A 25,138-nucleotide genomic window follows, 5' to 3' on the forward strand; every position below is an offset into this window, starting at 1 on the left:
GTAGATGGGATACTAATTTGTAAATGTGGATACTATGAGGGTTGTCTTTTGGGACGATTTAGTGTAAACTTCTAGTTTTGTTCAGGATAATAACAGGGGGTTGTTTGGTGAAGTGTAGCATGTAGTGGTTAGAGAAGAGGGCTTAGGACTGAAAGATTGATGGTTTAATTCCCATGACTGTCAGGAAAATTTGGGGGTAGTTGGGGTGAAGGAACAGCACTGTCCTGCTCTCTCAATCCACAGCTGATGTGGCCTTGAGGAAGGCACAGAACCCACAACTTCTGCCTGGGTGCGGGGGAAGGCTGCCTGCCACTCTGGGTGTGTGGTCACAGCCACATATGTGCTAAATGTGGAAGACACATTTCATTGTACGTTGTACAATGACACATAATATTTGCACAATGCCATAGCTCCTGCTCACCTGCCTTGAGACTAGTTATCTGCCCTCCATTTCCAGTATCTGCTACACTACCTACTTTCAAACCAGATCGATACCCCCTGTCGTCAACACAAAGCAGCTCCTTGATATTTGATAGAGCTGATTCAGTACAGACCTTTAGTTAAGACCTTCATTACCTATACAGACTCCAATGCTGCTACTACCTGCAGTTTTAAATTAAAACCCTGTTTATAATTTGTTTGACCAGAGGAGGATTGGTCCCTCTTGTGAGTTTTGGTTCCTTCCAAGGTCTCTTCCCCCAGCTTTGAGGGAGTTTTTCCTTGCCACTGTCGCCTTGGTCTTGCTCACCTTGGGTTATTAATTTAAATTTTGTTTTAATTCTCAATTTCTGTAAAGCAGCTTTACACTATCAGGTGTAATGTGTAGTTTTGGGCATTCTATGGATGTGTTTTCTGATGTTGTAGTGTAAAGGTGAGGTTGTTTAATATTTGTTGAGTATATTAATATATGGTGTTTGTGCATTGTATGCTTTGCTCGGATAAACAGTTGTGGGTTTCGTGAAGTGTAATTGTGTAGTTTTCTCATGGATATAACAGAGTGGTGTGTTTTGTGAAAAACCTGTGAACGTATAATATTTGCGGATATTAAACAAAGTGGCGAGAAGAAGAAGAACGAGAAGAATATTTCTTGTGCGCAGTGACGTAACGACGCATGTTGTTTTGGAGATGCGCATGCGCGTCAGTTCAAACACGGTCTAAATTCAAACGGAGCGGCGGTTAGAGCAACGAGCAACGAACAGCAGCCAGAGGACAGGCAACAAGAAAACAAAGCAGATATGGCGAAAACGCTACATGGAATCACACTGAAGGGCAGCGCTGAACTGGTCGCGGAGTTCTTTTGTGAGTTTGTGCTTTTATTTTTATATGTTAATTTATATATCTTCAGCGGCGTGTCTAAGACCGAGTCTCTTCATGTGTTTATAGTTCGCTGCATGTGTTCCCTCACCATTCATAGTCGTAGTGTATTTATCTCGTTTTTCAAACTTTAAACGTTTAAATGTTACTAGAAGCATGTGTTTTATGTGTGTTGTGCTACATTAACGTAACTGTTGTTTGAGCACACGTTTGCTATGCCAACCAGTGGCTAGTTTCAGAACGCGACTCAAATCTCATTTTTACTCGATGCATAGCGGGCAACATGAGTTTTAAAACGTCTTCGTAAACGATGTACGTCGCAGTTTGTTCGTTATGCAGGTGTTTACGCAAGGCTGATTCCTAAATCTCTTTGTTAGATAACGTTGAAATCTTGTGTTTGGTTGCTGGGGTCAGCAGTATTAGGACTCGTGTAGTGCACTATAAAGGGTGTAAGGAGCCAGTTGTAATCCAGATACAGTGACAATAAGGTATCACTAGCTAAGTAACAACGGTTCAGTTTAGATAAAAGGCATGCTTTTACTCAGAAAACCCATCTACACAACGCATGACTCAAAACTACCGACGGAGGAGGGGCGAAACAAGCATTAAGATAATAGTCTATTTGATAAGTTATAGCTTCATAGTTTTTAAGATTAGATAATGTCTGTTTATAAGATTATTCTATTTTGCTCTGATGTATAGATGTTTAAAGCTAATCACTGTTATCCCCTGCCTCTATCGCCACCTACCCTCACATTGGTAGCTCTGCCTTGCAGGGTGAGGGGATTGGATATTTAAATTTTTGACCTCCGAAACCCTAGGTGTCTGTATCTGCTGTTTTAAGACTGAGGAAAACCTTCAAATTGAAAATAATCATTCATGGTGTTTACTGCACATTTTTCTTATTTGTCTTTGCATATAACAAACATAAATCAAACATGTTTACGAGGTAAACAACTTTCACTGGTTGGATTTGTTCATAGGAATAATAATATAAATTAATTAAACTTTAAATTAAATCAGACATTTACAGACCTTTTATGATCATGAAACTGAGGCTGATTTGAGTAATCTTGCTGCAATAACCATGGTATTCCCAGGATACAATGGGAATTCATGACACCATGCGTTGCTCTAAAATCACAATATACATCTCCATGTTATTGGAGCAATTCTGGGCAGATATGCACCAGCTATATCATGACAGATGTCGGCTTTTGCACCATTCACTTATTAGTCAGGATAGTCCCTTTGTCACAGACAACTTCACATATGTTTTCCCCCAGACAAAAGCTGAAAGTGGACTCGTGACCACAGCTCCCTAGGCCTGTAGAGCAAAGCAGTGTTCATGTATGGTCTTGCATATTGTTTACAGGCTGCATGTAACTGCTGCAGCAGCAGACTGTTCAGCAACCGCAGTTCTGAAATTTCCTGAGCACCTTTAAGTGCGTTTATCCCTGTACAATGAGTTTCCTAAAAATCTTGCACATTTAACAATGTTTTCTGCCCCTGCTCTACATGAAGTGAGAATTCTCAAGATATGCTGAATAGTTTCATCAGACTTGGGTTCAGAACTCCTCCAAAAGCAACCGGCAACTCTCACTTACCACCAAGAGGAGACTCAGCCAAGTCTTCTTTAAGATTAACAATGCTGAGCAAAGCATATGATTTGGGCTTGACTCTGGCCACATGGTTTTTCAAGTTAGAGAGACAGTAATGTGCATCAGAAATCGCAAAATCTTCAGTTCAATATTCAGTTAAAAATTTATTCCTAGAGGGCAATTTACAACTTTACAGCTTTACAGAATTCCAGGTCCTAGTCCCAAATGAGTGCTGATTAGGCAACAGTTGCAAGAAAAACCTCCCTCATACCATGAGGAAAGAAATAACCTTGAGAGGAACCAGTACTCAATAAGGGGACCTGCTTACTGTGCCCAGCACCACAGCCAAGCAGTATATGTTCCCATTTTAAATTTGCCATCTCTAAGTTTCAGACTCATCTGTAAAACACTGCAAAATATACATAAAAAAAACACTCATATAAAATTATTACAACGCCCATGCATGTGTTCACTTTTATTTGTCATTTTGCAGCTTTTGGGATCAACAGTATCTTGTACCAGCGTGGAATTTACCCTGCGGAGACTTTTACCCGAGTCACTCAGTATGACATGAGTCTTCAGCTCACCACAGACCCCAAACTGAAGAACTATCTCACCAATGTCGTGACACAACTGAAAGGTATGTATTTGTTGGTGCTGGGCAATTAAATGATCTCAGTTTGTTTTGTGATTAAACTTTTTGCTTCATAACGATGATATATTTTGGGCAAAAGAGATCAATAAATGTCTCTATTCTGTTACCATCAGACCAGTGGCGGATGCTGGTCTTTCAAGGAGGGGAAGCTCAATTTCGGCCTACATCATAAAATGTGTTGGTTTATTTATACATAAATTCTACCCTCCGTTCCTGAGGGGGAAATGATCTGTGACCCTGTCGTACCAACAAGGCATCTTTTCCAGGGACTTGACTAGTGTCCTCTCAATGGCCAGCAGAGCTAGGCTGCTTAAATGGCCTTGGCCCATGTGAAGTGTGTCCGCCTGTGTGTGCTTTGTGACGGTGGAGGGGCTCAGCAGCACCCGCTGGACAGAAACTGCGATAGAAGTCAGTCTCCAAACACAAGCAGCTACAAAAAACTCCACCAGAAATAGAAGCTCGATTTGTTGCTAGTCGTTTTTAACAAAGAAAATGCCGCTAAGAGGATTCAGAAAGTCTCCAGTTAAACTCAGAACAGAATGAAAATTTAATGCTCCTATGGATCTTTACACCAAAGGATCGCTGATTTGCTCATTTCTCTGTCAATCAAAAAGGGATTCAGCCTCAGACAGATCATCCAATCCTCATGCAGAAGCTGAGCGTCCGGGCCAGCCCACTGCCCCAAAGACACTGAGCGTCCGATGGGCGGGACAAAGCCCAGCATTTATCCAATGACTCGTCTCGTTTTGCTGCACTTCGCTGCTTCGCTTTTGAACTCTGTGGACACTCAGTGTCCTCACTGTTTAAATCAATGTGAAGCTGCGGGAATGATTGAGAGGAAAGCCGCGTCTTTACCAATGATAAGAAGCTGATTCTGAACAAAAGCTCGGTGCATTGTAGTGCATATTTATTCAATGACATGTACACTCAACAGTATATATTTGATCACTTATTTTTTGACATTTTAGGGGAAGCTGAGCTTCCCTTGCGGTCTTAGAGAAATCGCCTCTGCATCAGACACAAACTCATGCCATGTGTATATGAATTAAATGTTATAGTCTCCTATTCTCTCTGGGTGTGAAGCACATTTGTTCTGAATATTTATTTACTTTAAGCATATACACACCTGATGGTGTGCTGCGTAATCAGGTATTATGGTTAGTAATTGAGCTCAGAATCTTTTGTCAAGTATCAGTATCTTGCGTGAGGTGGATGTTTCTAAGCACAAAAGGTTTTTACCTGTTCACAGTGCCAGGTTCTCCCTCTTGCTTACTACTTTAAATGAGATGGTAATACCATAAGTATGTTTTTGACACGACACAGATAACAGGTTACTATTTTTGGTAAGACATTTGTCAAAATTATTTAGATTGCACCAGTGAAATATTTTGAATTTGTGTAATTTTCATATTATGCACATGTCTATTGTTATGATGATAAACTAATCTTTTATTATAATGAATATTTGGGGTATTTTCAGCTTTTTTTTAAGAAGGGTATACTTTAAAACTGAAAGTGTTACTGTAATAAATATAATATTGTGATAACATTTTTGGCAATAGTGTCCAGCTCTAGTCTGTCATACGAAATATCTGACAGAGCTATATGTTGTCATTATTGGGGCCACAGTTAATCAAGTGATTATTTTTCAGTCTTGGTTTCATGTGAAGTTTTTATTATTATTTTTAATGTCCTCAATATGTAAACATATTGAACAGTTTTAGATTTTCTGTAGTTCTCTTAACTATGAACGACGCCCCCCCCCCTTCCTACCTGTTCATTGTATGGGCTTCATGGTAGCACAGCAAATAGTGTTGCTGTCACACAGCTCAAGGTTTCTGGGCTTGTGGATTCAATTCTCACTTTCTGAGGAGTTTGTTGTGTTCTCAGTCTACATAGGTTTCCTCCCACAGTCCAAAAACACATGTTGGTAGGTGAATGGTTCAGTGATGGATTGGTGCTCTGTCCAGGATGTGTTCCTGATTTGTGCCCAACTCAAACGGCTTACAGCATAAGGATTCTTAGTGATGTGTGTGTGAAATGACCTTATTTGCTATAATAGCCAACTGGTCACATTGAGATACAGATTGTGTGACTTGGTGCACTGAACCCTGACATCTGTACCATGACTAGTTCAGTGCCTGTTAATTCCCTAGAACACAGTGAACAGGATGATGCTCTTACAGAAAATGCATGAATTCATGTGAATTGTTCAATTTTCTCCAGAGTGGCTGTTTAACTGCACAGTACAGAAGCTGGTCGTAGTGATCACATGCCTTGAGACAAATGAGGTCCTGGAGCGGTGGCAGTTTGACATTGAGTGTGATAAGACAGCCAAGGAGAGCAGGTATGCCCATTCTTAAAATGAAGGCATTCATTCAACTGGTTTGGCAAATGATCTCTTTGCTAAGTGAATTCAAGAGGCATATTTCTTTCTTGACTGGATTCCAGTGACATGGTATAGCATAGTTTGTTGTTTTGTGTTGTAGTGCTCCCAGGGAGAAGTCTATGAAAGCCATCCAGGAGGAAATTCGTTCTGTTATCAGACAGATCACAGCCACAGTCACCTTTCTGCCCTTACTGGAAACAGCCTGTAAGTATACTGTTACATTCATTGAAAAGATCTGTTCACTAATAGAGTTGATGTTAAATGCTTCCTGTGGTTAGACAAGTGTAAGGGAGCGTGGTCTGGATGGGATGATATTTGCTGGTAATGGCCACCCAGTCTTGTATGCTAATGAGTCAAGCCAAGTACAGATCATGGCAGTGTAATGACGGGTGGTTCCTGTTGTCGAGCTGATCCTTAAATAAAATAAAGTATGATAAAACACTACTTTTACACCTCATTAATATTATGTCAAAAGCTGATGTGAAATCAGTAACTAATTCCAGATTTAGCCTTGACCACCACATTGGTGTTTGTGTTAATAGTTTCAATAATTAATAATAATTCCTCTCCAAACCATCATGTAACTGTTTTTGGAACTACCCTGTGATTATTTATTGATACATTAAGTGCAATAAAAATCTAGTTAAAAATGCAAATACATTTTTGTGGTGTTTTAATATATTGTATGTTTTGTCACTGCCTTGAATTTGCACAGGTGCCTTTGACCTCCTGATCTACACAGACAAAGATCTGGAGATTCCTGCACAGTGGGAGGAGTCTGGACCTCAACTTATTGACCAATCAGAGGAAGTTCGGCTTCGGTCTTTCACCACATCGATCCATAAGGTCAACAGCATGGTGGCCTACAAAAGAACAAACGCCGTGTAACTGTCTCTGTCTGTTTCTGTACATATTTGTGAGTTGCTTGTACCTAAGCAAATCTCTGGTTTGCTATGGTTTTTTATGTCAATTTTGTGAAAATTGAAAATAAATATACTACTTAGACATTTAAAAAGCCCTTGGCCATTGCATTGATTTTCTCACTAAATGCATTATTATAAATGGTCAATAGATGTCAGTGACGTTTTGGTAAAATGTAAATACTTCCAGAAGATACCAGGATAATTTGGTAAATATTTGAAACAAAATATTCTCCATTAATATAAATCTTTGATTTAAAGTATGTTTTTACATTGACTAGAGTATTTGGAACAGGTTAAAATAAGTATTTGCACAAAGGCCCTAAAATTAACTGTTTTGTCTGAGAGAAATCTTTCTTGCAGCTCTCATGGTGTTTGCAGCATGTTTGGTTTGTTGTGCTTCCACTGACAGACAGTGTATTTGTCTTTGAAGCAGCCAAAACTGCCTCGTCAATCAATTCTGAATTATTATTATTATTATTATTATTTTGTTGAGATCAGATTTGACTAGCTTGATGGTATATAGATAGATATATATAGATGTGAGTGACCTGTATCTGTAATGTGATAGAACTTGCATCAATATGTGCATGCATGCAGTTTCATTCTTTTGCATCTCCTTTCTAAAGGGGGTCCTAAACCTTGTGTGGTAGATAATGTAGGTCCTTATATAACTATCTACTATATATGTATACCCAAGTACTGTGCAATACATTTAACACAAATCCGTTTATCTTCAGAGATCACGTGCAAGTCCCCTGAAATTTAAATTTATGTTCTGTAAAGAATGAGGAGATGCATATCTTAAGGTAGTGTCACAGCTCCAGGGACCTGGAGGTTGTGGGTTTGAGTCCCACTCCAGGTGACTGTCTGTGAGGAGTTTGGTGTGTTCTCCCTGTGTCCGTGTGGGTTTCCTCCCACGGTCCAAAAACATGTTTGTAGGTTGATTGGCGACACAAAATTGTCCGTAGGAGTGGCTGTGTGTGTTGCCCTGTGAAGGACTGGCACCCCCTACAGGGTGTATTCCTGCCTTCCGCCCAATGATTCCAGGTAGGCTCTGGACCCACCGTCATCCTGAACTGGATAAGCGCTTACAGATAATGAATTATTATAATTATTAAAAGAAATAGGAGACACATTTGTGAATAATTAAATATATATTTTCCTTCTATTAATGCAAGAGTTTGTCACATAGACATATGAAATCAAATTCCCATCACATTACACAGACGGTATAAAGTTAATAAATATAAAAAAAAAAATGTGAAAAGACTAACACAATGTGAGACATTTAAAACTCTTCTGGAGTGAATATACACATTTGCAGTTGTGTATTTTAGCTCTATGGTGCATGATTGTGAGAAATGTTCTCTTCAGTTTAGTGAGTGAGCTACAAAACCCACAGATGGGACTAAATAAGAAATAAGTCTGTGCCCTCACCTTGAGGCTTTGCAGGGTTCAAAACCCTAACACCTGTGTGCTCTACTTTCTCTCTTTCATCAGGTTCCTTAGTGTAAGCAGTGTTTTAAATCGCCTGGAAAGGTCAAAGAAAGTCGTCGTTGCTCTGCTTTAACACATCCTACAGCAATCAATGGTGCAGAAGGGAAGCAGTTGCTATTGTACTCAGTTCAATTCCTGAATGAGTCTCAGTTCTTCCCTCTAGATCCTTCTGGATTACCTTTAGTGACTAGACAGGTAGGTTACTGAACTCACAAGACTGATTACATCAGCCCTCACCTTTACAGGGGAGGAGAGGTTCAGTGTTTTAGCTCAGATGAATTATAACCACAGCTCAAACTTATTTTTGTATTGTGCTGTATTGCCCTATCCACAAAACTAGATGAAACCAATATGACTTCAAAGTGTCCCAAAGATAAAACCATGTTAGGTCCAAGGATCAATGTGAGACTCTGCAAAAATTGTGAATGAAGACGATCAACTGCTTCAACCTTAAGCATTATTTGTGAAGGAAGGGCCTTGAAGGGGTAGATTTGCTTTGGCTGGGAAGAGCCTTGTTGACCACCTGTGAGTTTAAAGTCCTCCATTCAGTAAGCCTGCCTCCTCACCCTGCTCAGAGAGGAGTTTCCAATTCTGTCTGTTCTTCCTACAGCCCTCCAGCAGAGGGGAGCAGGAGTCTGATATACTTGTCAGTGTCTGCAACAGAAGAAGGAGGCAATATTTTGAACATCGCTTGTAGATATCATTTAACGGTAAGAAAGAAAAAGATGGATGTAATTCCACCACTGGCTGCTTCAAAGGTTTATGTACAGCTCAAAGAATTTTTAAAGGCTAAGCACCAGCTATATGAAAGTGTCAAAAAGAAAATAAATACAGTGGAATTTGAGTTACTAACTTGTGTTTATTGATGGTCAGAAAACATATTTCTTACTAATTCAAGGAATAAGGTTTAAAAGGCCGTTGGTCCACCCCCCCAACGGTGTTCGGAAACTATAATCGTCTTGCCTGTGACGTAGATGGTGGACAGCAACTCTAGAAGTTGCACTTAATTTAATGCAAAATGTGCATTACGAAAAGGTGTGTTATTTTGGCTGCAATATTTCAATGTACAGTGGGTCATCTGTGCACAAATGGCCCAAAGATCCCAAAATATCCAGAAAATGGACTAGATTTGTCAACTTTAAACAGGCACTTTGGAAAGAACCACCCACTCACTCCGTTTTCTAACAATATGGGCATGTAAGGAAACCAACGAAAGGTGTTCAAGAGCCTCTGTATACATGGAGGTAAACAGGGTAAGGACACTTCGCCTGTTTTAGTTTGTGTTAGTTAACGTTAGCTTGACTTGCTAAACTCGGTGGCTCAGATTATACTCGGCTACGTAGCTGCATTACGGAGGTTTATAGTGTCGGATGAATTCGAGTTCGACTTCGATCACATTTACAAGAATAACGGTCCCTCTACATTTGAGTTTAGCTCATTGCTAGGCTATTGTCATGAATAATGTTTGTTATTTAGCTAGATACTGTCATAACGGTGTTTTACCGCAGCGTTGTTCAGCTGTTGTCCATCAGTGACGTCACGGATGCGTTCAAGAATTTTCGTAGCGAGCTCGGGTTTTTCAGTTTTTCAGTTTTAAAGCAAATTAAGCTGCTATTTTCATTTTAATTCATACTTATATATGTCGGTAACTAAAATAATGTGAAATATTCATGGAGGTCCGTTAAGTGGTGCTTAGCCTTTAAACATATTTCTGTAAATCTGAATTGGTCTAAAGTAGTAGTCGGGTGTCAGTTTTGATATACAGCAATAAACAGTAGTAATATCTTCCCATACTTTTGATCTGATACTTGTATTTTCCTAGATAATACTGTGGCACATTACAGTTATTAAATCGATGTATAATGCAATAGAATAACCCTCCTGCAGCAATAAAATTAGCAAACACTGTAGTTAAATTAGAACGCTCAAAATTAGCTTTATGATCACAATACCTTTTATAACTGCTGTTGGACTAGTTTAATTCTTCAATTTAAAATATCTCCACACTGCTGGTATGTTAGCCTTGTCCTGCCACAAATTTCACTTTCTGCGTATGTCTCCCGTGGGATTGTTGACATAAAGGAAATGATTAGGCCCTTCCTCAGTAAAACTAATATTATAATCCGTTAAAAATGCCCTGATACCAAGCTATGAGACCTGGGGCCTCATTTATAAAACTCTGTGAAATTTTAAATGATATATAAGTGTAGTCTTTTTCTAAAGTGGTATAAAATCAGATATATAAAACCGTGTGTACGCACATCTGAACGCAAATAAAAATATTACAGAGAGATAAAAGAGTGTAGTAATTAAAACTAAATTTGAATAAAGTGTAAAGCAAGCACTTAAACACTTAACATATGACAGATAATTTAAACAAATCTGTGTTACTCTTCCTTTCTTTATCTTAATCTATGCGTTATCTGAGGAAGGGTTGCACATTTAATTTTTAATTGCATTTAATTGCAATTCTCTATTTTACCACACGATGTCACCATATCTGCTTTTTTGTGCGTAATCATGGGTCAAACCTTGCCTAAATGTGCGCTCGTTTTTAAGCCTAGCATTTCTTTAAAAATCAGTTTCTGGGTGAGATGTTGCGCACGCACATTTCAGACCCGTTATAAACGAGGCCTCTGGTCGTGATGTTTGTATTGGGATATACTTTAATATAATCTATTACTTCAGGTCTACATTGGCTTATTCCCTTCATTTAATAAGAACCTCATTTTACAAGTAAATTGATGAAATATTTTGAATTATGCAAGATGTAAAAATGCTAGTTAAAAAAAAATCATACACAGTCCTGTGACAACTACACAAGGTTTTCTCGTCTCAGGAGGAGTGCTAAATCTTGTTTCAACAAGTACCTTTTAAATGATGTTATCTTGACTTGGTTTTAGGTCCAGGACTACCCTTGAAACCCTTTGGTCTGCTGCGTCAGATTGTTAGTGTGAGAGACATTAGGCAGGCTGGTGACCACTAGGCTAAACTAAAGGACCCAGTGAGACCAGTTCTTTACATGTGTCTCATTAATATCCACTCCCACATCAACAAATTAGGGCAGAACGTCAACATCCCTGACTCCATTCATTAAACAGGTCCGTTTCAGTGTGTTCATATAGAGTGCCTTATCTCTGCTTCTTTGAGGCATTCAGGTTTAAAGCCTGTAAAAATGCACATACTTTTATACGAATTTCCACCAGCATTTTCATTACTAGCCCTCACTCTTAAATGCTTTTAAAGATTTCTAGACAAGCACTAGTTCGTTTTACCTCATATAACTGTGTGCAAATGGCATCGATGAAAGACACCTGCATGCTGGGAATCTTGTCACGCTTCTCTCTGTTCATCAGATCCTGAGAGAGAGGGAGAAGGGAGGTGGCAGAGACAGAGAAACGTAAGGATGTCTGTAGTTCTTTATGATTCTGTGGCACAGTTCTAACATTATAACATTTCATACACAGGAGGTAAACTTACAATAGGTTCAATGTTCAGCTCTCTTCTTTCTTTATCCCCTTGTTCAAAGAATTCTGTGGCCACAAGCTCAGCTATCTGAGAAGAAAAGCAGACATGTTTAAAAGAGGTAGAAAATGGCTTAGGACTTATGGGAAATTCTCACCTTCCCACTAATCTGGCTTCACTTCTCTTCCTCTCGCAGCACAGAGTCCAGCCATCTATCAAAGTGTTATTATTTCACTGCTGCCCAGACCTTATTCTTCTAGTTACCTCCTTGCTAATGCTCCTCAAATCTGACAGCTCTGCACTTCCTGCACTTTGCTGGATGGCTTTCATCACACCACTACAGCATTACTCATCTCTTTCTGTTCTGGTTTCTCAGTAGAGGTTGTGTTGGGTGTATTGCTCTGACTAGTCAATGCTCAGCTTTCTGTAGATTATAAGTATTATTTCACATCTCCCACTAATTTCTAACTCTTAAAATGTCTAATTCATGTTCCTAAGCCCCATTTAAGACTCACCCTGTCCCCCACATATTAATTAAAATGGCTTCTACAACACGGAAGCTTCTCTAATACAGCATTAGCCTTCTGTGTTCATATTAGCTGCTGTCCAAAAATAGGTCATGCAAACAATTCTGTATTCCCTTGTGGATTGTACCTGAACACAGCTCTAAGCTCGGAGCAGGATGTAATGATTTCATCATGCTTTATTAAACTGGCATCTGGGCCATGTTTAGATTAGAACGTTGAACCTTTGCTAGCTTTAGTGCATGTAATGTACCATGTCATTTTAAAGGTAACAATAGTGTAAATTTGCATCTCAATCTCCAGAGGTCTGTGCCAAAAATGTCCTCTTAACTACAGCCCGTCAGCTTCATTTCATACAGGCCTACAGCTAGCTCTGAAGTACGTTTTGTTTTTCTGCAAATGCTTTATCCTGTTCAGGGGCACGGTGGGTCTGGAGCCTACCTGGGCACAGAAACACACACTGAACGGGGTACATCAAAGTTCATCAAAGGGCATCACACCCTCACTCACACACACACATCTACAGACATTTTGAATAGACACTCCACCTACCCGCATGTGTTTAGCACTGAATTAGGAAATAGGAGCACCTGGAGGAAACCCGCTTAGACACAGGGAGAACACACTCAAGGACCCTAGAGCTGAGTTACAGTGACACTACCTTGTAAAACCAACATGCTGCACCCCTGAAGTATATGCATATTGTAATTTTAAAGGGCCCATATAAGAAAATTCAAAACATACTATTCACCCTAAGTCTATGTATATAAAGAAATCAAGCGGCTACATGCTTTCACATTTTTTGTGAAATAACAAAACCATTTGAGCTGGTGACAATATAGTATAGCTGTTCTTCTGAAATGTTTTGGTATAATACAGGGAAGCCAATCATAAGAGAATATTTAAATGTGTCAGGTTTAAAGGTGCAGCAGCAAAATTCAACATTTAGTTCTGACAAAACGGTCTGACTGAACAAAAGACATAAATACACACTAAACATGCTGTTATTGTCATACAGACAAATCAGACACACCTAGAGAGGTAGGAAGCTACACCCAGCACCTGGGGAGCAGTTGGGAGTTGCTCAAGGACATTTCATGTGGACTGCCCCCTGCCCCCAAATTCCTGCTGATCATGGGGATTGAACCAGTGTTTTAACAAGCCCACTTCTCTAACCATTAGATCCCATATGGGCTGATAAACAGCATAACTGCACTGGAATGGTATCTGTACATGTATCACTCTGCTTTACAGGAGTGTCCTATTACACATACGTTGAGCAATATCACACAAGAGAGAGTTCAGCCATTCATTATAACATCACTCCCTCTCGTGTGATATTGTTTAAATATGAGGGTCATATCACTATAGATAGACAATTGCTTTAAAAAGTGGTCAATTCACAGGTGTTCACATCTAGCAGATGTCTCAATACTGGATGATGAATTCCTTTCTGAAATGGCAGAATATTTAGTTTAAAATAGGTGGCTAATCATACAATATCTACAATGCAATCATTTAGCTGCAGTTAACACCATATAGAAATGTGTATATAACTTTAATATTAATCAAAGTCAATGTAGTCCCAGTTTATATATATTATAAGTATACTGGTACTGCCAAATATATATGTAAACAACATTAGATTTATAAGGGACAATACATCTTTCTAAACTCAAGGATGTCCAGATTTTAAGGGATAAAAAGAGATAATAGACAGTAGTCATTTAAAATCAATGATGTCAGGTCTTTCTTCATAAAAAGTAAACATTGTAAGTGGACTTCATAATAAGAAAAAATAATTGCAAGTGCAGGGTTCTGTCCCTTTAAGGTAAAGAAAGTGTGTCTGTGTTTAAAAATAAATCTGGCAGGACCACAGCTGTGCGTTCTAATTAGGAGCCCTGCCTGATAATTGCTGAAAAGAGTATAGAGGGGAAGAACAAGATTTGAGAGTCAAATGACAAGGGGAGTGGTACAACAAGAGGGAAAGTTATGAAAGGAACTGAAAAAGGCATTAAACGAGGTAGATATATTTGCGACAAAGCTTGTGTTAAAGGACTGTAGCATCACACACAGCCATTACTCAGAGATGGGATAAAGAGAGTAGCAGCAGTAAACTGCTTTTAAAGAAATTCTGATGGGCATAAGCTATATCCTTGGTTTTAATTGCATTGCCTTCTTGACTCTTACCCTCTTTTGTACAGGCCAGGGCTTCGTAATAGCAGAGATATCACATGCAGTCATCAGCATGGACCTGCCGTGAAGAAATGTCACCACAGACCCAGATAATTAAACTCAAAACACTTCTGAATTTTCAGACGAAAGCATTTAAAAATTATTCTCAGAGCTGGAAACAGCAACAACCGTCTGTCTCGATCCCATTCACCTCAGCAAGTCTCTGTGGCAGTTATCGTCCCAAACAAACTGACTGTTCTTTGTTAATTCAAAGAACTCTGCTCGTCTCCTGCAGTAACATGGAAAAATACAAGGTGGAAAAAGTTAATTCTCCAACAGTCTAGTCAAACCTGCTACTGTGAAAAAACATCTTAGTCATAGAACACTGACTTCAAGCTGAATAACTTATATAACCTCACAAAACCATTTAATATGTGATGTTATTCCAGGAACTGGTCTAAAACCGTTCCTTAAATTCAACCTGCCGCTGTATAAAAATGCATAAAATAGTAGGTGAATGATGTCTTTGGGTGTGGCTTCACTGAGACAAATCTTTTACAGTTTGTAATATGGTCTTATGACTGTCGCTATACATTATATTTAAGTTCTAAAAACACATCTCACTCTTATTCTCTTGGCATAGATACATACTTCATGTAGACAGCCAGGTCAGTGGCCAAGATAGCCTTCTCAATCATCTTCAGTGTAGTTTTATATTCATCCAGGGAAAGACCACTTAGAATTTGATTTCCCTAAGCAAAGAGCAAGGAGAAATTTTAGTGATCTAATAAAGCAAAACAAAAGCAAACAAACACATGACCAGAAACCAAGTAAGAGTTTCACGGTTGCTAGATTGGTAGTATGTTAACAAACTAGTGGCTAAAGTAGGAGTCAGGACTGGTTGATATCACAGGGATACTCTACAGCTGAAGGATATGTTTGTGAATAGCATGCTAGCTATAGTAAAGAGTTCAACGATGACAGTTAAAACAAATATGGAACGGTAAATTCTGTCAAATCAATCAGTAAGGGGATACAATGTCCTCTGCAGAATACTACACTAACAAGACAAATAATATAAATTATATTTATTTTACTTATGTTATATACAAATAACATTTCAAACAAAATTACATTTCCCATCTCCTTATATGAGTAAACAGAGCAGCTCAGAATATTTCCACTACCACAATGTAGAAATAAGCTCGATCTAAATGACAACAGTTACTCAGTTTGGCTCCATCAAATTTTTTTTTCCCGATTCACAGGATCATTTGATCTTATGATTGGATGAATTTGGGAACTGAAAAGCTTATAAAACAGACACACATCAGTGAAAACTCATCCCTCATGCTGTTTATAATTACAGGTTTTTTCTGTAATGTATCAAGATCCCCTTCACATGAGGGTTCTTCAAATAGCAAATATAGTATATATGCACCGTGCCAGTTTCTGACCATGACGACTGTAAGCTGTACTTACTGGACTGTTTAGGATCATGAGGCACTGGTTGAAGTGGTGATGCTCCATAATGGAGTGGCAGTAAAGCTGGGCCAGAGGATGGTCACTCCTGTTTACAAAATGTACTGTTAGAGCTACTTTATTCTTCTTTCTTTAGTGTATTATCCTTCCCCAATGATATAAACAACTCCCAGCAGCAGATGCTTTTGCTTATTTTGGTTGTCTTTCTCTTTGTTAAATTGAGCACCCAGAGGAGGAATAATACACACCAACCTCTTTATGAATGAGTTGTTGACGCCTCTGTGGTCCAAATCGTGACTTAGTGTTGCAATCATCAGAGCCAAAATCTCCAAATCACTCATGCTATTCTGTTGATTAAAACGCAGAAGAATTACTTTCACTAACAATCATTCGAGAGCTATTAGCCTGCCGTTTTTGTTTTATCCTCCTGCGATGTACAATGTCCAATTCTGTAAACAGCAATTTCTAAGGATGCACCAGTTTTTACTTCCCATGCATATACTATTCCACTGTAAATTAGGAAGGTTTTTACCTTCTCACATCAAGTTGCCATTTTGGAGATGCATATTTTTTTATTGGGCAGCAACTATATACTTTATGGGGACTTCAGAAATCTATACCATTCCATTTAAAATATTTTGGTAAAGGTTATGGAGTCACATCAAGGGCAAGCTCTATTCCTTCTGGGACTTTCTGCACGAGACACACTCAGGTTTTGAAATGAGTGGGGTTTGACAGTTTGTGGGTGGAATCAGGGCCATTTCTTGCAGTGAATACTATTGGCTCATGCCTCCTGGGTCTGTGACATGTGAAATTTAAACTTGCAAGTTTATATTGTTCACCTGGTGGAACCCACTTTTGACAGTGATGTGACACCACAGTCTAATAATACCATCAAAAAAAAACAAAAAAAAAAAAACCTTAAAACAGTATTAAATTGCCAAGTTGTTCAGGGGTTTCTAAATTAAGCAAATGAAATGTGTGCTTAATTGGGTGTGAACTTAGAGACAGGTTTGTTCATTCTACAGCTTTCTTTTTTCACCCCTGAGGTGCACTTTGTTTCAGTGCGTTTTGTGTCATTGTAGTGTTTGTGATTTCTGTGACAGCTGTTTAGAGTTTGTGTTTCCATCTTAAGTTTTACAGCCTCAGCTAATGTTGTTTTCCCCAGCCGGTGACTGCCAACTTTTAAGGGCAATAGGATCTGTTTGTAATCTTGAATTAGGTTTCTGACAGAAATGTTCTCTTTAGCATTACTGCAGAATACTTCAACAATATCATAAGGACACTGCAACATGACAGAGCTGAAATATACTAGTTAAACCACTGTGGGTTTTCAGGGCCACAAAGTTAAATGTTCTTGACTGGCCGAGTTAATTGTGTATCCTGAACATTGCATTTTCAAGTTTGCTTACATTTCTCTTAATGAAAACAAGACTGAAACACACAGCTGAAAGTGGGAACTGATAATGGCTGCATTATAAGCCTGACTGAGTATGACTAACAGTGAAGTAATGTGCATCACAACATATTAACAAACAAAACTAAATTTGATAAGAAAGGAAAAATGTAACAGTGTAAAAGTGAAGATGCTTTCTGTGGCTGGAGGGAAAATCTAACATTTGTTCTGATTACAAGTCATTTCCATACTCAAATTTTCCATTTCCATTTCCACATTTAAATTTTTCAAAATTCCATAATCAAATTTTATTTTGCCAAAACACCTTTTTCCTCAGCTAGCTAGCATATAAACCAAAAAGGAAATTGAAAATAAATTTCAGTTAGGCTGAAAATTGAGTTTGGCTTCTCTTGTTGTCTTATGCTACAATGTTTAATTTCAAATCCAGCATGGTCACACAAAGAGACTATAGGAGAATAACTATGACACTGGCCAACTACCAACCACATGGCACGAAGACCAGGTACATAGCACCACACATATTTGACTCATTTATATTCTACTGAAAAAAGAATGTTTATCCAACAGCATTGGTGTCTCGGATAGGTGATTTGTTATGGAACAGGGGAAAGGGATTCAAAAGCACTTTTAAATCCTATCTGAAGGTCTAGATGAGTAATGAAGTACTCAAAAGTTGGAGGATATTGGAAGGATAATATTTGTCAAATTCTGGCTCTACTACAGGTGGATGGGGGGATGGTGCAAAGCAAATAAATGAGATACAAAATGCATATCACTTGTAATTATTCCAGTCTAAAGGTGATTTGTGACTTTATTTTGTAATGTTCAATAACACGTTGCAGTTTTGTATGAATTACAATGTTTTAAATAGATTTCAGGTCTCTAAATGTTTTTATAGCCTAGGGCTACAGAATTGCTTAATCCAGCCCTACTACCTATAAAACTCAGGGGTGACCTGGTTACTCTTTAGTGACAAACCAAACACATTCTGTGTCAATAACCGTAGGACATAGTAAATGAATAGTGACATGCCAGACTGAATTTCAATAGCATGGCAAAGTGGAAACAGTCCTTTTGTGGGATTAATAAATTGGCTGACTGACCTGTAACCGGCCAGATCTGAGTATAGCAAACATGCACTGAGATGTATTGAAGGCATGCCGCCAGTTATGATATGCCACGTGTTTCCTGTAGTTCTTCTTCACACTTAAGATCCATTGACACAGGCTCTGCAAATAAGGACAATATCAGTCAAAGACCAACTGAAAAAAAAGAGATCAAGATAGTACATTGTTATATGATAGTAAAATTTTGCAGTTAACAAGAGTGGCAAATTTTCCATCATTTACACATCCTAGATAAAAAAAGGTCACTTTAATTTACAGGCTTTATAAATCCAGTTGTAATTCAAAAAAAAAGATAATCAAGTTATTTTCTTCTTATCTCTGAAGGACAATGTGCGTAGGCTAACCAAAATAGCACCAGTATGTAACCACAGAACTGTTATTTTCACTCTGCACAATTAGTTTTGTCACTGCTTATTTCATATAAATTAAACAGCAGTTCATTTTAAATGCAATTTAAGCCAAAGCAAACAATAATCAATTGAATATTTAGTTATACAGGGCTGGAGATTACCATGAGGACACAAAGTAATATTTAAGTACCTGCAAAGCATTTTTTTTTGTTTTAGAGCAGTTCAAGAGCTTAAGATGTACTTGAATATGCTCTGATCACTTCCCAGATAGCAGACACCATTGGGCATATTCTGTGCCACTTTGCTGTTGTGTGGGCCAGACATGGGCCAACTGTCATGAATTGGGCTTAAATTGGTTTACAGCATGTGTTGAATGGGCCAAATGAGCCCAGATTTGGTCCACAACACAGCTGATATCTTGCCCATATAAGGTGGAACTGTGGCTCAGTTAAGATAGCAAGACTCACCCTGAGTCAATACTGTGGTGTAAAGCCAAATTTGGGCCATAAGAGAAGTGCAGATGTTAGCCACATTTGGGTCAAACATTCATAGCTCACTAGGTTTCAATCACTTTAACCCTTGTTCAGATTCTTAAACATGGTGACCAGCAGACTGTAGGCACTAGCCTGGGCTTTATGTGGCTTATTCAAAAAAAGACAAATCTATTCAAATTAGTTTTCAGTAAAAGTCTCCTCTTTACTAGTGTAGTTATATCAGTTTTTTGCAACTGCATGTATGGCCTAATTATTTTGGAGTCTAATGTGAGGTCCATGTCAGGTGTGAATAATTTTCTATGCTGCCAGAAAGTCATAAAAAGAATGGCCCAGTACACTCTACTAGAAACATGCTTCAGACTAGGGCAGTGAGGTTTAAATTGAGCTTGGTGGTTATTTTTAGGTCCTTGTGTCTCTTTTATCAGCTACCTTATTTAAGAATATTGTTTTCAATATGAATGACCTTCAGTTTCAGACACTGTTTTTTTTTTGGCTTATCATAGTTTGAAATGCACTGTTGTCATTTCAGAGACTACTCAGACATTTGACTATTTTTTTTCATTCTGTTTTTAAGATCTCACACATCTGCAGCACAGATACAGTTTTTAAGATGTATCACATTTGATTGTCCAGTTCAACATAACATAACAACTATATGACTTTGCCAGTTGATTAGATGTAACTATGGCTAAGGCTAGCAACCACTTGAATGGGTTTAAATGATCATGCATTAATTTTCAGGACTGTATTTTGCTACCCTTATTGGAAGATCATAAGGATGGAAGAGTTGAAGTGGTAGTTTAGCACACAAAAATAATAACTGGAAAAATTTAAAAACCGATAGACTGATAGACCCTTTACTTAGTGTTGAATGATTTTGTGTAATTTATTGTTAAACTTATATTTCTACATTCTGAAATTGAATTAAAAGTGCAGTCTCTCACTACACAGTACTAGCACTGTATATCATTATACAACAGTGACTTTTTAAGCTCAAAGCTTGTGGGAAAACCCCGAATAGACACAACACAGACAAATAATTCTCTGTAGACTAAACAGACAGAATAGATATGCAGCTTACTACAAATTTCAGTACCCAAATGAAATGTCAGCATGTCAGACGTCAGAGTAGTTTTTGGGTCAGTTGACATGTGTACAACTTTGCCTCTTTAGCTTAGCCCTCAATGGGTGGTCACTCACTGGTGACTGAGCTGCGTGTGATTGATCTGGACACTACGCCAGGGTGGTCAGAGCGCGCCTGCTTTCACTCACACAGCCTCGAGTAAGCACTGCTTTAGAAATCAATAAAAAGCCTGTCTTTGTGCCCCATCTGTGGGATGTCTCTGCTGGCATCAAGAGCCATAAAAGGAGCTTGTTCAAGAGAGCCAAGCAGGCGGCAAACTGCAGTGGTTTGCACTGTAACTGTAGTCAGATGGTCTGAACCATGGTCTTCATCTGCCAATTATAGGTCAAATTAAAGGAGAAAGTCTATGATTCTGTTTTTAGATTTAATAAGCATATGAAGACATTACTTCAACTCAGTTCTTTTGCAACACTAATGCTTAGTAAATGGATGGCATTTTTAATGTAAAACGCTTATTTCCAACCCACCTCATTTCAGGGATTGTAATATTTGTCCTAACCCGATGGGACACAAGCACCCAACTGTTCACAGATGCAAACATCAATAATCAAATATGATGACTACAATACGCTTCTTAGACCGCCACAATCAATAGTTGAAAAACTGTTGATAGAGGATCACTTAAGAAAGTGTGTCATATCCGAATTTTGCAATGTTTTTTTTCTAGTTCTGCAGACAGCTCATTGAACAAGCTTAATGCTTGGAACAAGGATCTGGATACCGACATTTCAGTAGCAGACTGGAAAATAGCTTGTGATGAAATTCACACTCAGTCGATAAATACTCGCCTCAGATTAACACAGTATAATTGGGTAATGTGAATTTATATAACCACTGTGAAACTAACTTTATATAATAAAAATATACCAGATATTTGCACTAAATGCATAGAGGCTAAATGTACCTTGTTTCACTGTGTGAAGAGATAAGAGAGATGTGTGAACAGATTATTTCTAAAAATATTCCGTTGGATCCCAAGTTTTTATTAGGTATATACCCAGAAAATCACTATTTTATTAAATATGAAATAATACTGATGGACCTTATTTTTCTAAATGCAAACATTAATAGCATTATTTTGGAAAAATCCCACAGACCAAATATTTCATATTGGAGAAGACAAATGTTGCTAAATCTCCCAGTAGAAAGAATAACATACATACTGATAAATAAGCATAAGTATTTTTGAAAAAAATGTGTGGATTTATATACAAATTTTATGACTTAGATTTTATGGTAGAGAAAATATAAAAGAATAAGAGTAATATTTTAAAACAAAATGCTTTGTCTGTTTGTAAATTTGAGAATACTTCTAAGATAAGGATTACTATATGATTTTATAAAGTAACATATATATATATATGTGTGTGTGTGTGTATATATATATATATATATATATATATATATATATATATATATATATATATATATATTCATTAATTAATTAAATGTATTTTTTATCTTATGTTTAGTTTACAATAATTGCTAGGGAAATGTTTTGAAAATATAGCCATTTAGTAACCGATTTCTATTTATTATTAAAAAAGGGGTAAAAAAATGTAAAAGAGGAGTAACACTAATCAAATATGTATTAGCCTTGGGTCAGGTTCAAAGTGTGTATTCGCAGCTCAAATCCCACTTATTACTTTGAGACTAATTTTCAATTTTATCCTGTATTATCCCCTATATGTTTTTGTTTTTGTTGTTGTTATTTGACAGATTTTGATGGGCTTGTGTGAGATTTATTCTCCAAATGCAATGCTGTGTGTGTGAAGTGTGCTCATGTGTAGACAGAAAATGTGAGTTTCTAAAAAAATTTCAGTCCCAAATAAAGCCTTCAACTTTTACATACACACAAACAAATGTATACTTTAAAAGTCACCATGCACTCTTGACATAATAACATTTACTAAAATATTATTGACAAACATTTGGTTGTTTCACCTTCTCATTAGGTTACAATAAATGGGTTTGGGTAACCTAACAAACACTGTAACAGTTGCAACAACAGCTTTTTCTGAAAAAAAACAGCTTTTTCTATTTTTATTTGTATGAACCTGTCCACAACTGAGCAAAGTGAACATGTACCTTGTACTTCATTTGAAAGTTCTGCACAAGCTTGAGGTCCACAAACATGCGGATAGTGGCCTGAGTAGTCTCAGCGTCTGACAGGTCAAAGTCACTGAAGCTGAAATCTAGTAGTCTGAGAGACTGGGCGGAGGGAACGGTGGCTGCCTATTGTCAAAGAAAGAAAAAAAAACAATCAGATTTTTTTTTTAGAATTTAAGAATTTAAAAGGACATACTATTAAATGATGCTACAACAATGTAACTCTAATGTTTCTGCACACACACACACACACACACACACACACACATTCTACACAAACAGACTCTCAACCTCCAGCACAAGGGATCTCTGTCTTTCAGGCATTAATAATCAATGAGCTGTGATCAGCATAGTTTGAGGAGCTCAGGATGAACATTTAGATGTGCTGGGCTGTCTAACTGAGAAGAGACTACCATGGCAGTACATCCTGTTTGTGCTGCACTCAGACTGGCTTTGTCTCCTAGCTTGTATTTATGCTCAAGAGGAATAGCATCAAACTATACAGATATGGTCTGGCCTACAGTAGTAAATGTTTAGATATGGTCTGGCCTACAGTAGTAAATGTTTAATTTGTTTATATTTTTAAGCAAGGTTGAATTCCTATTAAGTTTCTTAATTTTTGTTATAAAGGCTTCTAACAATTTCAATACCAGAAAGTGAAATGACAACTGATGCTTGTTGGAATACGCCTTTATAGATATTTAGGATTATGTCAGCTGAGAAGGCTTATGTCTCAGGGAGGAAAACATTGCATAACCAATGCACTTTCCTATTCAAAATCACATTCACTACAATTTCAAAAAAGAAGAAAGAGAGAGTGAGCCTAAAACTGATGCAGTTAGTGCTGAAAATTTGGCTCAAGTAGAGGCTGGCAGAGTGGCATGGTGTGCTGAACTGGTTGATTTCTATCACTAATCAGAGCCTTCTAATGCAGTACCTTAGAGAACTGGATCTCAGCCACTTGTGTTCAATGGGACATCCTCATTATTAGAAAACAATGAGCCCAGTTTCTCCTTAGCCATTTAGCCCAGTTATTAGGCAGAAATCAGAATAAACATGCAGTCTATGGGCCAAAAGAATGGAAAAATACAGTTTTCTCTCTCAGGCTTATATCATACAGGGAGGAGTAAGTATCATACTGGAGGGTTACACAAAAAATAGCTGGACATTTTAAATAATTGGGAAGCTGCAGTGGGGAAACTTGCACAAATGTATTGAATAATTACAATTTTGAAAACAAATTCAGCCATCAATATCATATGTGATTAGATCAGAAATGTAGTACAACACATGCCATTATGTGGCTGGGGTACATACGCTCATACCTACATCCCAGAGACTAGCTAACGTCCTTGTTGTGGTTATCATCGGAGTAGGGGTTCTGTTAAGTATCAGGGCTGATGATGGCTTGTTTGGTGGATTGTGGAGCAGGAAGAGATAAATTAAAAGTGTAATTTACCGCAGTTACCTGGAGCGCCCGCGTCTCCTCCTCTGCAGCGGAGGCGTGATATGAGAGAACCTGAGGAACACGTACACAAACAAATACACACAGAGGTACACAAATGAAAAAAACGTGTTTTCTCTAATGTTGTATGTTGAGCTAATTTAGAATTTAGTGTATACTTAAAAATAATTGGTTTTTACCCCAAGTCTCATGAAAATTTTGATAATCAGCCAAGAGTCCATTTAGAGGTGATTCAGGTTCCTGAATCAATAATCACTTCAATCATTTTCACCTGGAGCTATATATAAGCATGATGTTTTGTGCAGTGTATATTTTATACATGTTACAGCACTTTATACATTGTCAGCATGTTGGTCTGTCTAGCTCATCAATGTCAGAAAATAAATAACCCAATTTCCAGTGCTCACAGTCCTTTGAGGCTAATCCCATCACTATATTTCCACACAGCTTTCTTAAAAACCAATTTTAAAATGGTTTCAAAATGGAGTTTTTTTTTGTGACAATGTTATATAATTAAATAAATAAACTATTAATTAAAAGGAGAATTAATTAGTTAAATGTTTCATTAAATAATTAAAGTAAAAATAAAATAAAAGCTTACAGAAATGTGTGATTTTTTTAATTATGTAAATGTGCCTTTTAAATATTTTTAAAATTCTATTATTTAAATAATTTAATTAATTATTTAACTATTTATATATTTATTTCATGAGCCTTGCAGCCTTGCACTATAAAATAATTAAATCTGTGATCATCCATTCATCCGTCAGTGGGCTGATCTAACTCCAATCCAGTCACACTGAGTGGCTAGATTTTGCAGTAAAGGCAAGACAGATAGATCACGAACATTAGATTCATATTTCCGTCTACTAATGATAATTTTAAGAAGGCAAAATGTCAAAAGCAGGCTAAGAAAGGCTGGAAATTTAATTGAACAGGCATTAAGAAACACCCATGTTGCTCCGTTATCTTCTACCCCATCAGGTTCCACCCCAGCACCCGACCGA

At 37.7% G+C, this 25,138-nt stretch overlaps 2 protein-coding genes across 3 annotated transcripts in view; one reads left to right on the forward strand and one right to left on the reverse strand.

Moving 5' to 3' along the window:
* The first annotated feature begins 1,123 nt into the window (after window positions 1-1,123).
* On the forward strand, window positions 1,124-6,961 carry mad2l1 (MAD2 mitotic arrest deficient-like 1 (yeast)). Its single transcript, XM_066682030.1, has 5 exons — window positions 1,124-1,299; window positions 3,409-3,555; window positions 5,797-5,917; window positions 6,060-6,163; window positions 6,675-6,961. The coding sequence occupies exons 1-5, from the start codon at window positions 1,236-1,238 to the stop codon at window positions 6,845-6,847; spliced, it is 609 nt and encodes a 202-aa protein (XP_066538127.1). The 5' UTR covers window positions 1,124-1,235; the 3' UTR covers window positions 6,848-6,961.
* Window positions 6,962-8,083: 1,122 nt separating this feature from the next.
* The window catches only part of pde5ab (phosphodiesterase 5A, cGMP-specific, b), a 33,075-nt gene continuing 16,020 nt past the window's right edge, over window positions 8,084-25,138 (reverse strand). Inside the window, exons 11-22 of one of the 2 annotated variants that reach the window (XM_066681122.1) lie at window positions 24,126-24,185; window positions 22,646-22,792; window positions 18,546-18,671; window positions 16,278-16,372; window positions 16,026-16,113; window positions 15,195-15,295; window positions 14,755-14,832; window positions 14,559-14,622; window positions 11,860-11,934; window positions 11,655-11,738; window positions 8,903-9,033; window positions 8,084-8,413 (exon numbers count right to left, since the gene is read on the reverse strand). In XM_066681122.1, coding sequence (XP_066537219.1) covers window positions 8,911-9,033; window positions 11,655-11,738; window positions 11,860-11,934; window positions 14,559-14,622; window positions 14,755-14,832; window positions 15,195-15,295; window positions 16,026-16,113; window positions 16,278-16,372; window positions 18,546-18,671; window positions 22,646-22,792; window positions 24,126-24,185 — 1,041 coding nt within the window. In that variant the 3' untranslated portion in view covers window positions 8,084-8,413; window positions 8,903-8,910. Of the gene's footprint in view, window positions 9,034-11,654; window positions 11,739-11,859; window positions 11,935-14,558; window positions 14,623-14,754; window positions 14,833-15,194; window positions 15,296-16,025; window positions 16,114-16,277; window positions 16,373-18,545; window positions 18,672-22,645; window positions 22,793-24,125; window positions 24,186-25,138 lie in introns of both variants that reach the window. The other variant, XM_066681121.1, reaches the window with a different exon arrangement.

Source organism: Hoplias malabaricus, chromosome 9, assembly GCF_029633855.1.
Source record: "Hoplias malabaricus isolate fHopMal1 chromosome 9, fHopMal1.hap1, whole genome shotgun sequence".
Classification (NCBI taxonomy): Eukaryota; Metazoa; Chordata; class Actinopteri; order Characiformes; family Erythrinidae; genus Hoplias; species Hoplias malabaricus.